Genomic DNA, 18,675 nt, shown 5'->3' with positions numbered 1-18,675 from the left:
GAGGAAGACTACCTGATTTGGAGCATGAAAAGGGTGAACTGCAGCTATATTAAATGACAAGGTCATACTGTTTTGAATAACATTTTGGAGTTGAACCTGTTGGATGTATTTTGGTGTTGAATGTCTATTTTGGTTTTAGTCAAACACTTTGCTGAAGTAAGCTGCAGTTTTCTTTTGTTATTAGACACGTTTTAGGCAGACATGCTATTTGTATCTGTGTTTTAGCCAAACACCATAACTTTCACTGATGTACTCTTTTTTGCACAAGTTTAATGGCTAATGGTGTTCTTAACAAAATAGCCCAATTTATTTCTCCAAATTTTCTACATTGCTTCGTCTTACATCTTAACAATAACAAGTACCACAAGTACAACTAGCATGACAACATACAATTTCATACAATGTTTTGTGCACTTAGCTAATTCATACAAATCAGTCTTCATGTTTCTAATTTCAGCAGTAACTTCTTCAAAGCTTGAGAAACGATCATCTTCGTACATATTTCTCATCTTAAAAGCAGGAGTTATAATGATATGCTCTTCTGAAAGCCACATAAAAAACTCGTTACATTCGAGACATTTGAAATAGGCCTTCCCTGGATTACTCGTTGACCCTGAAATTTTCATAACTGCATTCCTTCTACATAGTGTGCAAGCTTGATTCTTGAATTGGAGCCCTTGAACTGGGTTATTTCTCCAGGAAGAAGAAGACGACATTAGGGTTAGAGTGAGAAATAAAATAAAGAGAGAGATGAAGGGGGATAAATAAAGTTGAGAGAGGAAGAAAGAAGCAGAGTTAAGAGGAATAAATAGGAAAAAAAGGGTAGAAATTTTGGAGGGAAATTTTGGAGGGAAATAGAAGGAGTTTGGTGGTGGAGGGAAAATTAATGAGTCAGCAATAATAATGCCAATAGGGATGCCATGTCAACATTAAAGTGACGGAATTAGCACTTATTTGACGGCTCAATGACATTAGGTCACGGTTTAGACTGGTTAATGAAGTTTAGGGGTACACGGTATGATTTGGAAAAAGTAGGGGTACACGGTAGAAAACCAAAAACTTGGAGGGTACACGGTAGAAAAACCCATTAATTAACTTATGGCCATGTGTGTTCAAGAGGAAGGCAGATTGTTAATGGAGGAAGGTGAAAAGGTGAACCTTACTGTTGCTTCTTCTTCAAAGAGGCAAAAAGGTCATACTAAAGATAAGGGAAAGGGAAATATTTCAGCTGAGCCAACCATTAAGAAGGAGTCTACGTGTTTCTTCTTTAAAAACAAGGGACACGTGAAGATAGACTGCTATAAGTTTAAGGCTTGGCTAAAGAAGAAAGGTAATTTGCATGCGTTTGTTTGTTATAAATCTAATATAGTTATTGTTAATCATAATACATGGTGGATTGATTCTGGAAGTACAATCCATGTTTCGAATACCTTGCAGGGTATGACAAACCTAAGGAAACCAGTGGGCAGTAAACTTTTAATCTATTCAGGAAACCAGATTAGTTCACATTTGAAGGCCATTGGGACATGCATCTTAATATTAAGTAATGGTTTTATTTTGCATTTGGAAAAGACATTTTATAATCAAAATTTCTCCAGAAATTTGATTTCAGTATCAAGACTTGTACCTTTTGGTTTTACCTTTAATTTTTCAGACTCTGGATTCAGTATTCTCAGAAATTCTGAAATTATTGGTTATGGTATTTTGTCTGATAATTTATATCGTCTTGAATTGCAAAATAATATTACTCATAATTCTATGGATGTCAATACTGGTTTAAAACGTTGTATTATGAATGAGAATTCCTCTATTTTGTGGCACCGGATATTGGGACATATCTCCATTGAGATGGTAAAAATATTAGTAAAGGATGGAGTACTTGATACTTTAGACTTTACTGATTTTGATACTTGTGTTAGTTGCATTAAGGGTAAGCAAACAAACATGTCTAAGAAAGGTGCAAAGAGAAGTTCTAGCCTATTAGAAATCACACATACGGATATTTGTTGTCCGGACATGAACGCTAATGATCCAAAATATTTTATCACCTTTATTGATGATTACTCACGTTATATGTATCTTTACTTACTTCATTCTAAGGATGAAGCTTTTGATGCCTTTAAATTGTTTAAGGCTGAAGTAGATAACCTATGCGGTAAGCGCATTAAGATTGTGAGATCTAGTAGAGGTGGTGAATACTATGGTAGATACACTGAGAACGGACAAGCACCTGGTCCATTTGCTAAATTACTTCAAGAGTGTAACACCCCCATACTCCAAGTGCCTTACCAGGACCACTTAAGGCATGGAAATGCTACCATCTCGGTTACCCGAGGCAATGATTATCATAAGACAATAAAGAAACATATTTAAATAATAATTAACGTTTAAAGTGATTACATGCCAAAAACCAAAACTGATAAAGAGATACAAGTTCTCCAAAACTATCTACTATCAAAAGACTATAAAACTATCAAACACAGCGGAAGACTTCTAAACTGCATCGTGGTGACTCCTCCCAGTTATCCCATACGCATCAGCTCATACCTGCTCAATAACTGCTCACCACCCCCGAATGGATCACCACAGTTTTTAAAACATTTAAACGGGGTCAGTACTAATCACACAATCAATATAGATAACAACAATAAGATAAACAGACACAAATGAACCTGTCACACACACACACACACACACCACCAACTCCCATCATCTCAATTCGACCGTCCCTTTGGACCAGCCACGCCCGGTGGGGACGCGGCCGTTCCACCTAAGCCCCGCTCATCATACGAGCGATAACCCTGTCCCATTAATGTGCACATCCCTTCCGTGGCGGGTTCCACGAAGGGCGAAACTAGGGCGTGAAGTCACTCCCGCAAGTGACCCCACTCAGCCGAGAACGCATCTCGAGAACCATAGACAACCAATCACAATCACAATCACAATCACAATCATCATATCAAACAACTAACTACAAAGACATCACCAATATCCCATTATGGGACTAATCGAGTAGGAAATCCTACCGGAAAGCACAACATGCAGACGGTATCTACTTTTGTATCAAAACGGCTCCTCTACGAATTCTCCTCCTATCATACAAACACATAAAGACTACACATCACAAACTACACACCAAAACCCCCAATTCCTAAATTAGGGTTTCACCAAACTTAACAAAACATTATAAAAACTATGTTAAAAGCTTACCCTCGACGCAAGGAATCCAACGACACTAAAAACAAGAAGAACCGACCGTCGAACTCAGGGAATTGTTAAGGATGCGATTAGGAAGAAGAACTCGATCGCTTTCTCTCTTAAAAGAAATTTAGGTTTTGTAAAAGTGATTTAGAGTAATGACGACGAAGCTTAAATACCTTAATCGCATAATTAACAAAACCCGAGAAAACTCCCCGTAAACCGGACACTCGATCGAGTACCCAAGGTACTCGATCGAGTACCCTAGTTACTCGATCGAGTACTGACTACTCGATCGAGTACCCAACAGTCGAAACTATTTTATTTCGCAACTTGCCCTTACTCGACAGAGTAAGGGCTACTCGATAGAGTACCCCAAGACATATAAATACGGAGTATTACAGTCTTCCCTCCTTAAAAAGAACTTCGTCCCCGAAGTTCAACCCATACATAAAAACAAACATGCTAACTCGATCAAGACACAACAACGTAACTAAGAACTCAAAACAACACTCCAACCCAAACATGAACTCGTAACACCAACTCCACTAACTATTCCTACCTCCACAACATGGCTCACGATATCGTATCAACTCCACATATATATATCTCTCACGACACCAACTCCATACATAACCAACTACCATCCTCTAACGCTGCTAGCTCCATAATATCATCCACTATCAAATCCAAAATCAAGACACTCATAGACATCAAACGGAATGTTACATTCTACCACCCTTAAAAGGAACTTCGTCCTCGAAGTTTACTCACACTCATAATCTCATCATCCAACTGTCAACACTATCGAAGTATTCTCGCATTCCTAACATCAAACTACTACAAGCACGGCCATGACCTTTTAACACCATCAACCACAACATATACAAATCCATATCTTATGCTACACCAACACTCTACTTCCAAATATACTACCATGTGAACAACCATCAAAATCTCTTTTATCGCATCCTACTCCTCTTAAGATAAATGTTACGTCCTCGTAACTCACTAATACTAAATCCTAGATATATCTTTTCATTACCCTCTTTACCACCACATGTCAAAGATAACCGTCTATAAACCAAACACTCACCATGCATATATCCAAGGCTCTCTTACTTAAACATTTCTCATAACTCAACTCATTTGGCATACCACCTAACCTATACCATAAAACTCGTAGCAAAATCACCATACTAACTCTCCATTATTTCTGCAAAACAACATACCTCTCTATGTAAGGCACTTATCTCCCAGAAGCATAACTCACGATCCACACTCGTTACGTACACGCACACTAGATCTTCAAGTTCTTTCTTCCATTACCGCAAAACTCATACACAACTTAACATGACACTAATTCCCAATACCCTACACACACTGTCTCAACAAAAGATTATGAACCACCTGCATCTTTCGGGTCATTACCACACATGTTCTACGACTCACTTGCCATTACCATGTCTACTGAAACCTTAACTAGAACAAGATCATAATTATTGTAACAACCTCTCACAACCGTGTCCCATTAACAGAATGTCACTATACTATGAGTCTATGACAACAACGAAAACATATACAACTCTATGTATATCATACTCTACCCTCATTCCCAACTTAACCAGGTAAAGAAAACATCAATAAACAAGACAACTATTTGTCTATCTCGCACACACCGAAACTCGCAGGGAACAACATCAAACAAAACAAAGAATCTATGTATAACTGCTATGTACTTTCGAAACTCGAATCATAATCATCCTGCCTACTCCACCACAACCGGTGACGGCATCACAACACCGCCACCAACAGCCACATCGCGGTGCGAAAATACCCGCATCACCACACTAAATATCGTGCCCGGATCACCACCCGAGGCACCACAACCACATCGATAGTCATCACGACTGCATACAACTCCCATAAATACTGTCTCAGAATAATTTCTCAGACAATAAAAACTTACTCAAATCCACTTTATTAAATCATAACACAACATATTTTATGAATTAAACAGATAATAACCTCGTGAATATCATCCCCTTACCATATCACAGATTGACATGTATCATGAATACAGACAAGCATAACTAGTCATGCCAAATCAGTCAAATTATTAACCTTTTTAAACATCGTTCCATTACGTTCTCGTATCCAACATGTATTACAGAAAATTCAGATAACAACATTATAACTATCACACCATACCGCTTCTCGTGAGGTCACAACCTCACACAAACATTTATACACATCATAGACCCGTAATCACATCCAACTGGTCGACCCCGATCACGTAAGTTACCACTCAACATAGGTTACCTGCCGCCCGAGCTTAACTCATATGCCCCTCACAACATTTTCCCATATTCGCACAACCATCACTTCTTGTCAAGTATAACCATACCATTACTATTCAACTATTAGCATCCGCCTCATCTAACTACATCTTATACCTTCTCACAACTATACACAACAATTAGGTCCCTACCAAATCAACCTCTCTAGGACTGCTGTCTTTCTTATCTATCATCACCCTTAACCACTAGTGACAACACCATAATACCACCACTGCTCGTATAACAAACCTCTTACACTCATATCAAAACAACACGGTTTTTCTCCTATCTTTGGTTAACATCCCCAAATAAAGAACATCAAACCCATCAACAAAATTACCTCAACATTATTCCCAATACTATACTTAATTGTATCATCATCTAACTCTCCGCCAAAATCTCGTATCGTGCAAATATTCTACCAACTTCTTACTTTCCTTAATTCCTCAAAACTCATTACTAATCATGTTGTCCCAAAACTCCTCTATAACCATTAACTAACATCCTCATGATTGGTAGCACACATCTCGACGACTCCTTACTTTTATATCACATAACTCTGGTCAACAGTTTTCCTAGTTTTACTCCCCTCATTCTTTTCTTTTACTCTCGACAAAATCAATTAACCATAAAACTCCTTATTACTTCTTCTTAACTCTTTAGTGTTCCGGTTGCTTTCTCTTTGCTCCAAGACTCACATCCCATTATTTATATCGATATCATCTCATTCTTTCTTACCATGGATCTTCTCTTATTATGCTATCACTCACACTTGCCACTAATCTATATATAAAATCAACGTTCACTGTTCAAACAATTGCATCTCCTTCGTACATCTCTAGAAATCAAAATTTATTTTATACCGTTAAATGCTCAAAGAAATCACACGTAGTTTCACCTCTTAATAAACCAAATCTTCCAAACTCATTCACTGTCTACAAATCCACCTCGCAACATGTCTCCATAAAGTTCACTATATACCACTATTCTCAACCCCTTTTAAAATGAACTTTCACTACTTATATTCTTGACTCACTCGACTCCTAACCATCTCCCTCCATAATTCTTTACACATCTCAAGTTGCCACTATCCACATCCTTACTCTCAATCCTTTCATTCTCACGTTCCTTAGACTCATATCATCCCTTGTCCATATTCACTTACTTTTTACATTACTCAACATACAAACATATCACTCATCTCATCTCACAAAACATGCTCTATGTCTCTATAAACCATACCAATCTTCCTTTTCTTTTTCCACTATCTATCACAACACATATAACTCATGTCCTCCAACCGAACTCCTACTCACTACAGGTGCCACTCACTACACCATAAGATTGGGTAACTTACGTATCAAGACCAACATACATGTAAAACAATGCATAAAGAAGCAAAATAACACCTTTGAATTAAACATAATATGCAACGAAGTCAAAGGGTAAGCATATGACCCAAAACAAGGGTCACTAGATCGAGTCGAGCCACTCGATCGAGTAAGGGACTTACTCGATCGAGTAGGTGAAGATCAGAAGCACGTAAAACAATTCACCAGGGCCACTCGATCGAGTAACTAACGTACTCGATCGAGTGCCCCCTTACTCGATCGAGTACCAAGGATACTCGATCGAGTACCCCAATTCTCAAAGACTTTGTCCAGTTTTCAGTAAAACAGTCATAACTCACTCATTTCTTGGTCGTTTTGGGCGTGTGACCTATCGTTAGAATCGTAAAAGGACAAGCTATCACCTCCAATTGGAATCACATTAAAATCATTTATGAATCTCAAGTTATAACAGTTTAAAGACAACCTTGCTATAATCGAAAACACAACTACTTGCTTTTACTTCCAAACAACTTAAATGACCACATGATAAACAAATAAAACAACTCGATGCTCATAAAACCAGTATTGCCAATCTCATGTTACCATCTTCAAAAAAAATCAAGCAACAACATCCATCATGCACATATATTATTTAACTCATTAGTCATGTACTAACCGCATGCTTTAAATTTTATAACTTTTCGTAACACAAAACATTCTCATACATTACAAATCCTATTTCTATGTTACTAATACAACAACATTACAATTACACTTCATTACCTAAACATAGTCATGATCACAAAATTCATATTCTTATGCAATTGCTACTCCAACTTTTTCCAATCAATTCATCCATTTCCAACACATTACTCATCATTCTCATATACTTTTCTAACAATTCCAACCAACATTGTAAACCAACTATCATGCAACATGCTTTCAATCAACAACATACGAAATCACATTATCACCATCTTTTCTACACATTCCCCATTCTCCACATACATACATCCATCAATTCATACAACATACTACTACATAGATACACACAGCACACAATAAGCACATAACGATCCCGACACATATCCCATGGTGACCGGTTCAAAATTGTAGGGCGAGTTCGCGACTTTAGGACGTCTCCCAAGTCTTTGCATTAGCTCCTACAACCTTTACCCCGGGTTCATTTTATTTAATCCCTATATTCATTGGGTTCATTGGTTACAGGTTTCAGGATCGTCGCTCTGATACCATTTGTAACACCCCCATACTCCAAGTGCCTTACCAGGACCACTTAAGGCATGAAAATGCTACCATCTCGGTTACCCGAGGCAATGATTATCATAAGACAATAAAGAAACATATTTAAATAATAATTAACGTTTAAAGTGATTACATGCCAAAAACCAAAACTGATAAAGAGATACAAGTTCTCCAAAACTATCTACTATCAAAAGACTATAAATCTATCAAACACAGCGGAAGACTTCTAAACTGCATCGTGGTGACTCCTCCCAGTTATCCCATACGCATCAGCTCATACCTGCTCAATCACTGCTCACCACCCCCGAATGGATCACCACAGTTTTTAAAACATTTAAACGGGGTCAGTACTAATCACACAATCAATATAGATAACAACAATAAGATAAACAGACAGCTGAACTGTCACACACACACACACACACACCACCAACTCCCATCATCTCAATCCGACCGTCCTTTGGACCACCTGCCGATGGGGGACCGCAGCCGTTCCCACCTAAGCCCCGCTCATCATACGAGCGATAACCCTGTCCCATTAATGTGCACATCCCCTTCCGTGGCGGGTTCCACGAAGGGCGAAACTAGGGCGTGAAGTCACTCCCGCAAGTGACCCCACTCAGCCGAGAACGCATCTCGAGAGCCATAGACAACCAAGCACAATCACAATCACAATCACAATCATCATATCAAACAACTAACTACAGCACATCACCAATATCCCATTATGGGACTAATACTGAGTAGGAAATCCTACCTGGAAAGCACAACACGCAGACGGTATCTACAATTTGTATCAAAACGGCTCCTCTACGAATTCTCCTCCTATCATACAGCACATAAAGACTACACATCACAAACTACACACCAAAACCCCCAATTCCTAAATTAGGGTTTCACCAAACTTAACAAAACATTATAAAAACTATGTTAAAAGCTTACCCTCGACGCAAGGAATCCAACGACACGAAAAACAGCAAGAACCGACCGTCTGAACTCCGGGAATTGTTAAGGATGCGATTAGGAAGAAGAACTGACTGCTTTCTCTCTTAAACAGAAATTTAGGTTTTGTAAAAGTGATTTAGAGTAATGACGACGAAGCTTAAATACCTTAATCGCATAATTAACAAAACCCGAGAAAACTCCCCGTAAAACCGGACACTCGATCGAGTACCCAAGGTACTCGATCGAGTAATTTTACTCGATCGAGTACCCCTGACTACTCGATCGAGTACCCAAACAGTCGAAACTATTTTATTTCGCAACTTGCCCTTACTCGACAGAGTAAGGGCTACTCGATAGAGTACCCCAAGACATATAAATACGGAGTATTACAGTCTTCCCTCCTTAAAAAGAACTTCGTCCCCGAAGTTCAACCCATACATAAAAACAAACATGCTAACTCGATCAAGACACAACAACGTAACTAAGAACTCAAAACAACACTCCAACCCAAACATGAACTCGTAACACCAACTCCACTAACTATTCCTACCTCCACAACATGGCTCACGATATCGTATCAACTCCACATATATATATATCTCTCACGACACCAACTCCATACATAACCAACTACCATCCTCTAACGCTGCTAGCTCCATAATATCATCCACTATCAAATCCAAAATCAAGACACTCATAGACATCAAACGGAATGTTACAAAGAGCATGAGATTGTTGCCCAATACACTATACCTGGTTCTCCAGACCAGAATGGTGTAGCAGAAAGAAGAAATAGGACATTAATTGAGATGGTGCGTTGTATGAGAAGTAATGTTAAACTTCCTTCATTATTTGTGGGTTTATGCTCTTAAGACGGCAGCGTATATATTAAATCGGGTTCCTTCCAAGGCTATGTCTAAGACACCTTTTGAGTTATTTAAAGGATGGAAACCGAGTTTGAGGCATATACGCATTTGGAGATGTCCGTCGGAGGTGAGAGTGTATAATCCACAAGAAAAGAAACTTGATTCAAGGACTATTAGTGGGTATTTCATTGGATATGCCGAAAAGTCTAAGGGTTATAGATTCTATTGTCCGTCTCATAGTACAAGGATTGTGGAATCAAGAAATGCTAAATTTCTTGAGAATGACTTGATCAGTGGGAGTGACCTAATTCAAGACATTCTCCTGGAGAGGGATCATCATGAAGTTCCACCCTCTGATTCTAGTGACAGATTGGTTGTCATTCAGACTCCTCAAGTTCAATCGAGTGTTACACAACCAGTGATAGAAATTCCACAAAATGTCGATCAAAATATGGTAGATCATAATGAGGAAGAGGTTCACCATGAGGATGAACAAATTCCATTAAGAAGATATATTCGTGAAAGGAGATCGGCTATTCCTGATGACTATGAAGTATATCTATAAGAATTGGATTATAATATTGGAGCTGATAATGATCCTATGTCGTTTTCACAAGCCGTGCGTTCTACAGATTCAAACTTATGGATGAATGCTATGAAATATGAGATGAATTCTATGGCATCTAATGGAGTTTGGGATCTCGTTGTATTGCCTAATGGTGTAAAACCCATTGGGTGCAAGTGGGTCTATAAGACTAAAAGACATTCACTTGGCAACATCGAGAGACATAAGGCAAGACTCGTTGCTAAAGGATTCACTCAAAGGGAATGAATTGACTACACAGAGACCTTTTCTCCTGTATCAAAGAAAGATTCTTTTCGAATTATCATGGCATTAGTAGCTCATTTTGATTACGAGTTACATCAGATGGATGTGAAAACGGCATTTCTCAATGGTGATTTAGAAGAAGAGGTTTATATGAAATAACCTGAAGGATTCTTCTCTAAAGATGGTGAGCATTTGGTTTGTAAGCTAAATAAGTTCATATAAGGTATAAAACAAGCTTCCCGCCAATGGTATAAGAAATTCCATGAAATTATTTCTTCATTCGGTTTCGAAGAAAATATAATGGATCAATGTATATATCTTAAGGTCAGTGGGAGTAAAGTTTATTTTCTAATGTTGTATATGGATGATATTTTGCTAGCAACCGATGATAAAGGGTTGCTACATGAGGTGAATAATTCCTTTCAAGTAATTTTGATATGAAGGATATTGGTGAGGCACCTTATGACATTGACATTAAGATCCATAGAGATAGATCTCGAGGCATTTTGGGGTTGTCTCAAGAGGCCTATATCAATAAAGTACTTGAAAGATTCAGGATGAAAGATTGTTCACCAAGTGTAGTACCAATTGTGAAAGGTGACCGGTTCTGCTTGGACCAGTGCCCTAGAAATGACATTGAAAAGGAACAAGTGAAGAATATTCCATATGGTTCGGCTGTTGGTAGCATTATGTATGCTCGGGTCTGTATCAGACCTGACAATGCATATGTGGTTGGAGTGTTAGGAAGATATGACAGTAACCCAGGTCTTGATCACTGGAAGGCTGCAAAGAAAGTGTTGAGATACCTTCAAGGTACTAAGGATTACATGCTTATGTTTAGACGGACTGAGAATCTTGAAGTAGTAGGTTACTCCGACTTTGAGTACGCAGGCTGCATAGATTCACATAAATCCACATCAGGATATGTGTTTATGCTAGCTGATGAAGATGTGTCATGGAGGAGTGTGAAACAAACCTTGACAGCTAGTTCTACTATAGAGGCTGAGTTAGTATCTTTTTTTGAGGCTACCTCACATGGTGTTTGGTTGAAAAGTTTCATATCTAGGCTTAGAGTTATTGACTCTGTTTGTAGGCCCCTAAGAAAGTATTGTGATACTTCAGCTGCTGTGTTTATGGCTAAGAATAATAAAAGTCGAAGTCGAAGTAAACACATCGACATAAAGTATCTAGCCATAAAGGAGCGTGTTCAGGAAAAGAAAGTGATCATTGAACACATTAGCACAGAGTTGGTGATTGCAGATCCCTTGACTAAAGGCATGCCAATTAAAATTTTCAAGGATCATATAGTGAGGATGGGACTTGGTTCCATTATGTAGTACATTCATTCAGTTTTTGTAGAAACTTTTATTAAGTTGGATATTTTCTCATTTGGATTTATATGCGCATATTTATTAAAGTTATGTTGAGAAATATCATTTTGTTTGAACCTCGAGTAAACATGGGGTTTACTCATTAAGTTAAATGTGTGTGGTATGAGTGACTTGATATATTGTGATATATGGAAGATTAATTCTTTCTCTAAGAGAGTTTGTCGCCATGATCCATATGTTATGTCTTTTGTTAAATGGACCAAGTAGGAGAATGTAAGATATTTCATAAAATAAATAAGTATTTTATTAATATTTAATTAAGATATTTTATGGAAATTAAGTTGGTCCATTGTATGGTGGAATTTACCTATGATTCTGTTTCCACTATTATTTCCCATAACTTACCATTCACGATTTAGGAAACTGTTCAGTTGATCCTTTGATGGCAAGAGTCTATATAGAGGGAACATATTTATTCTGATTAAGGTTCACCAAGCCTACCTCATTAAGAAAATACATCATCTAAATTTTGAGGCTGAAGGTTTGGAAGCCAAGTCAGATTTAGGGCATAAGAAATTGGGTTATTCTTTAAGACGGATCAATTATTTCAAGCAATGTATTATAAACGTACAGTGGGATTAATATGAACAAAGTGAAAGATATTATTATTGAGTTGAATTCTGTATTACAATGCTAGTGTATCTCTATCTTTATATATAATTGAAAGGAATAATATATGGGAAAGAATCAAGCTATTTACTAAATTAGGTGAGACAATATTAGTCAAATATTGTGCTCATATTATGTTGATCTTTTGCCTTGAATAGAGGCAGCTTCCAACGGCTCTTTGGGTGTGTCATCAATTGGGTTGGGCTTGTGACTGGCTGGTGATAACATCCCCCCGAAAGTTGGAGTGTGGAGAGTCGAGACACCCAACTTGGAAAGGAGTTCGTCAAATGATGTGCGGCCAAGAGCTTTAGTGAGTATATCCACGAGTTGAGCCTTTGTGTGGACGTAAGTTGGAGCAATGACACCTTTTAATATCTCGTCCCGAATGAAGTGACAATCAACTTCAATGTGTTTTGTTCTTTCGTGAAATACCGGATTTCGGGCGATGTGAAGGGCAGATTTGTTATCACATTGAAGTTGAATGGGTTGTTTATGCTGGATGCCGAGGCTTTGGAGTAAGCCTTTTAGCCATTTAAGCTCGCAAACCGTAAAGGCCATGGCTCGGTACTCGGATTCTGCGGAAGATTTAGAGACCGTTACTTGTTTCTTGGTTTTCCAAGAGATAGACGAGGAACCCAAGAAGACGAGGTAGGCGGAGAGTGAGCGACGACTGGTGGGGCAAGTGGCATAATCGGCATCACAATATGCATTAAGACGGAGGTCACTTTCGGAGTGGAGAAGGATGCCTTGGCCCGGAGAATTCTTGAGGTAGCGAACAACATTTTGAGCAGCTTGCCAATGTTCACTTGTAGGAGCATGCATAAATTGTGCGAGTATGTGTACGGAATATGTCAATTCGGGGCGAGTAATTGTGAGATAGACAAGTCGGCCCACGAGTCGACGATAAGGTTGAGGATCCGCCATTAATTCGGCTTTGGAGAGGGCCAATCGATGGTTTGGCTCCATCGGGACAGGTGACGGTTTTGAACCCATAAGACCCGTTTCTTTTAATATGTTCAGAGCATATTTCCGTTGTGATATAAAAATTCCGTTCTCTTGTCGAGCAACTTCGAGACCAAGGAAATATTTAAGCACTCCCAAGTCTTTCATGTGGAAGCACTTGCTTAAGTAATCTTTAAATTGAGAAATGAAGTCCAAATTATTTCCACAAATTACCAAATCATCAACGTAGATCAACACATGTACCTCGTTGTCGGGCTGGATGATGGAGAATAATGAGTGATCATACGGACATTGACGAAACCCATATTTGAGGAGAGCGGAAGCAAGTTTGGCATACCAACATCGTGGGGCTTGTCGGAGACCGTAAAGAGACTTCCGTAATCTACACACTTTGCCATTGGTAGACAGTAAAAAACCCGGTGGAGGTTTCATGTATACCTCTTCGTGGAGGTCGCCATGGAGAAAGGCGTTATGGACATCCATTTGATGGATGACCCATCGCTTGGCGGCGGCGATAGCTAGCAAGGTCCGTACTGTGACAAGTTTAATTGTAAGAGTAAAGGTTTCATTATAGTCTACTCCTTCAATTTGTCGATTTCCCATAACTATGAGTCGGGCCTTGTAGCGTTCAATAGTGCCGTCTGCGTTGTATTTGATTTTATAAACCCATTTTGACCCAATAGCTTTCTTATTTGGTGGTAAGGGCTCGAGGGTCCATGTCTGGTTTTTCTCGAGAGCGCCAAGCTCTTGTTTCATAGCATCTCGCCACTCGGGAACCTGTATTGCATCTTTAAAAAAACTAGGCTCGTGATGTTTAGTCACGGCCGTCAAGAAGGCTTTGTGCTTAGTAGAAAATTTGTCATAAGTGAGATAATGAGAAATCGGAAAAGGCGTACCTGAAGGCGGTGGTTTAGTGATCAGTGAGTGCAACGAGGGGCGAGGTTTAGAGAGAACAAAGTCTTTTAAATTCGAATTTGGTATCTTTGTCCGATGTCCCCGTCCCAAAACCGGTGGGTCAGGAGAAGTAGGGTCGTCATTATCTGGTGTAAGCTGGTCAGGCTGGTTAGACGATGGACTCGTGGTGGTTGTAGGAGGAGGCGTTGTGGTGGTGTTGACGGGTGGTGGGTGATAGACAATGAGTGTCTCGGCAATGGAAGTTAAGGCCTCATCCGAAGAGGGAGATATATTGTCGAGATCATGGATGTTGAGATTTTTAAAAGGAAATTCGGTTTCAATAAAAATTATGTCACGAGATGCGAAATAAGACCCGGTATTTAAATCATAAAGATGCCAAGCTTTCTTACCGAAAGGATAGCCAATGAAAACACATTTCCGACTCCGAGAAGCAAATTTATCGTGTGAACAATTTAAAGATTTAGCATATGCGAGACAACCAAAAGTACGGAGGTTTTCGAAAGGTGGAGGTTTATGAAAAAGTAATTCGTAAGGTGTCTTTCCTTTAAGAAGGGATGTTGGTGTACGATTTATTAAATATACGGCACTTAAGACACACTCACCCCAAAAATATAACGGAAGGCTAGCTAGAAAAAGGAGAGCTCGTGCTACGTTTAAAACTTGTCGATGTTTCCGTTCCACGCGACCGTTTTGTTGTGGTGTGTCAACGGTAGAAGTTTGAAAGAGAATGCCATTTTCATTTAAAAAAAGGTATAAGAGGTTTAAATTCTGTACCGTTGTCGGTTCGTAAAATTTTAATTTTCCGTTCAAATTGGCGTTCTATCATAGCAAAAAAATTAATTAGAGTTTGTTTAACGTCACTTTTGTTACGTAAAAGATAAACCCATGTAGAGCGAGAAAAATCGTCGACTATAGTCAAAAAATAACGAGACCCACAAGAGGCATTTTCCAAATATGTGCCCCATAAATCACAGTGTATAAGTTCGAAAGGTGAAAGAGCATGGCTAGTACTTGAATTAAATTGTTCGCGAGTTTGTTTCGCGCGTAAACAAATGTCACAAGACGTGCTAGAAAAATGACTAGGAGTTCCAGTTTTATTATCAATAAAAAGCAAAAAACGGGAAATACTTGAGGAGGGGTGTCCCAAACGGCGATGCCAAAGTTCGACCGAGTCAACTGTCCCAGCCATATATGCGTGTACTTTATCAGCCCTTACGCCTTTCAGGTAATACAACCCCTCGTGTTGCTCACCCGCACCAATCACCGTCTTCGAGGAACGGTCCTGAATAAGACAAAGATTGTGTGAGAACTGGATAGTCAGAGTTATATCTCGTAACAAGCTGGAAACTGAAATGAGATGACAATTTAAATTGGGCGCAAATAAAACATCATGTAAAATCAAAAGAGACGAGAATTTTATGTCACCGCTTTTAGTAGCAATTGTAAGGTCGCCATTAGGCAGCCCTACAGATAGCGGTGAGATACTTTTAATATTCGTAAATTGCGAGAGACATCCCGACATATGATGGGATGCTCCTGTGTCAATAATCCAAGAGAGAGTAGATGAGTTACCATTGAGACGGTCAGTTTCTTGGTCAGCCTTGCGAGCCTGCAATAGAGTTCCTAATTCCTCCCATTATTGAGGTGTAAGGGAATTGAGGTCTAACCTGTCGAAATGAGCAAGGGGTGGTTGGGTTGAAGACGTACCAGGGGTGCCTCGTGAAGAATCAGTGACAGAACCGGACGCCATATGTGCCTTAGGCTGAGGTCCGAGAATGCTCTGTTTGCCCTTGTCTGCCGTAGCTTTACCACGGGAATCCGGTACAAACACTGCGTTGCTTAAATCAGTAGCATTGGGGTCGACATAGATACGGTCACGGGGACGATCTCCCCACCATTCGGAAAACTTTCCCGTGACATGATAACAAAATTTGAGATTGTGTCCGGATGTTTTGCAAGCAATACAATAATATTAGGACACGGTAGGGTGTCGACGTTCAGAACGGGTATCACGACTCCCCCCTCCTCCGGCTGACGATTTCCCTGGTGAACACGGGCCGCAAAAGCAAGAGTGTCGGGTATGTTTTCAGACTTGCTAGATGATAAATTTATTACACCCTCATCCTGTAGTAAACGATTGAAAATAAGATCGAGAGAAGGAAGGGGAGTAATACCAAGAATTTGTGACCGAATGTTAGCAAACCTGTCATCCAGTCCCATGAGAAAATCACGGACTCCTGTCTTGTTTTGTCGAGCAGTCATCAAAGTTGCCCAATCACAGGCACATGGATTACATGAACAAGACGGTAATGGATTTTGCTCGGCTATGGATTCCCATATAGCCGTAATACGACCATAATAAGAGACGAGGGTCTCTGTTGGACCTTGTCGACAAGCAAATAACTCGGATTGGAGTTGATAAATCCGAGCCTTATTAATCTGGCAAAACCGATTACGGATATCCTCCCACACCAGCTTGGCTTCGGGACGAAGAGCAATCTGTCTCTGTAAAGACTTTTCGAGGGTATTAAAAATCCACATGGTAACCAAAGCGTTGGTTGCCTGCCATTGTTCGAATTTGTCAGAAGTAGATGAAGGTTTGGAGACGGAACCATCAATGTACCCTAACTTGCCTTTCGCCAGTAGAGCAAGTTGAAAGGACCAACTCCATTCGTCGTAATTTTGTCCATTAAAAACAACCGGAGTAATGCTCTGACCGGTTTGTTCCACATGAACGATTGAATAAGAGGGAGGTGTGGGTTGGTTAGTTAGTGTAGTATCTGTGTTTGTCATGGTGCGAGATAGAGAGAAAGACAGATCAGACACTAGAGAGGAAAGTGGAAGGAGACGGCAGGCTTTGTAAACCTAACCTGATACCATATTATAAACGTACAGTGGGATTAATATGAACAAAGTGAAAGATATTATTATTGAGTTGAATTCTGTATTACAATGCTAGTGTATCTCTATCTTTATATACAATTGAAAGGAATAATATGGGAAAGAATCAACCTATTTACTAAATTAGGCGAGACAATATTAGTCAAATACAAATATTGTGCTCATATTATGCTGATCTTTTGCCTTGAATAGAGGCAGCTTCCAACGGCTCTTTGGGTGTGTCATCAATTGGGTTGGGCTTGTGACTGGCTGGTGATAACACAATGGCTGGAGGTAAGTAATCGATCTCTTTTATCGCTTCCGCATTCAGTTGATGCATGTTCATTATGAAACTAGAACATGTTAATTGGGAAAATGTATTTAGGACAGACGATGACCTACTACCCGACGACAAAGTTTCCGACCTTTTATTTGTAGATACAGGATCATGGGCGGTGTCTTATTCCATTTATTCGGAGCAAAAACAGACTTTTAGAAAAGGATTTCAAGTCTAGATGGACCATAAAAAGATAGATTTGTTTTTTTTTGACAACAATAAACGGATTATATTAAAACTACATCATCTATCCAGTAGCTAAACGAACAGACCAGAAAGGGTAAATTCTAAAGAGGTGGTGAATTTCATGAACTGAATTCCGCACACCTATTGGTACTGGCTGTAACTTTGCCAGAACAGAAGATAATTTTCGACATGAAATGACAAAAGAGACAGAGGTAAAGCCCGCCAATCGGGCACGTCGCATTGCTGACATAAGAGCTCTTGTCGATGCCACCAGTGCAGACGTAGCTCTTATATAGACCCGATCAGATTCTCCCGTAAGTGAGTCAGAAATGGAGGCGTGATAGCACTTATTCGAACTCGAATGACCGAGCAGCGCATATATGCAAATAGTGTCAGAGGTAATGGTGCTTGGGACGACTGCCGGTGCAGGAGATGGTACTAGCGAAGCATAACCCGTTAAGGTGCACCAAGTATCTGGAAATTTTTGATGTGAAGTAAAAAGGTGATCCGTAAGCTGGCAAATTCGCAGAGGATCCACGGGAGAGTGGTTATAAACTACAGAGTTCCGGACAGTCCAAATTGCTTGCAATACACAACCAAAGTAAAGGAGGGGATTTTAAGAA

General features: G+C 39.5%; 1 protein-coding gene across 1 annotated transcript; it reads right to left on the bottom strand.

Moving 5' to 3' along the window:
- Positions 1–12,903: 12,903 nt before the first annotated feature.
- LOC141595025 (uncharacterized) lies at positions 12,904–17,442 on the bottom strand. Its single transcript, XM_074414999.1, has 4 exons — positions 16,654–17,442; positions 16,357–16,555; positions 15,851–15,996; positions 12,904–15,033 (listed from the first exon to the last, which is right to left on the bottom strand). The coding sequence occupies exons 1-4, from the start codon at positions 17,440–17,442 to the stop codon at positions 12,904–12,906; spliced, it is 3,264 nt and encodes a 1,087-aa protein (XP_074271100.1).
- Between the last annotated feature and the right edge of the window lie 1,233 nt (positions 17,443–18,675).

Source organism: Silene latifolia, chromosome 8 (assembly GCF_048544455.1).
Source record: "Silene latifolia isolate original U9 population chromosome 8, ASM4854445v1, whole genome shotgun sequence".
NCBI classification, from domain to species: Eukaryota; Viridiplantae; Streptophyta; class Magnoliopsida; order Caryophyllales; family Caryophyllaceae; genus Silene; species Silene latifolia.
The sequence above is the reverse complement of the archived record's forward strand: the minus strand, read 5'-3'. Positions and strand labels throughout refer to the sequence as shown.

Coding starts and splice junctions, on each gene's coding strand:
- LOC141595025 (XM_074414999.1), bottom strand. CDS start 17,442: ATGACAAACACAGATACTACACTAACTAACCAACCCACACCTCCCTCT. Junction 16,556..16,653: donor AGGGGGGAGTCGTGATACCC/GTTCTGAACGTC, acceptor GTCACGGGAAAG/TTTTCCGAATGGTGGGGAGA. Junction 15,997..16,356: donor TTCTTCACGAGGCACCCCTG/GTACGTCTTCAA, acceptor ATCTCATTTCAG/TTTCCAGCTTGTTACGAGAT.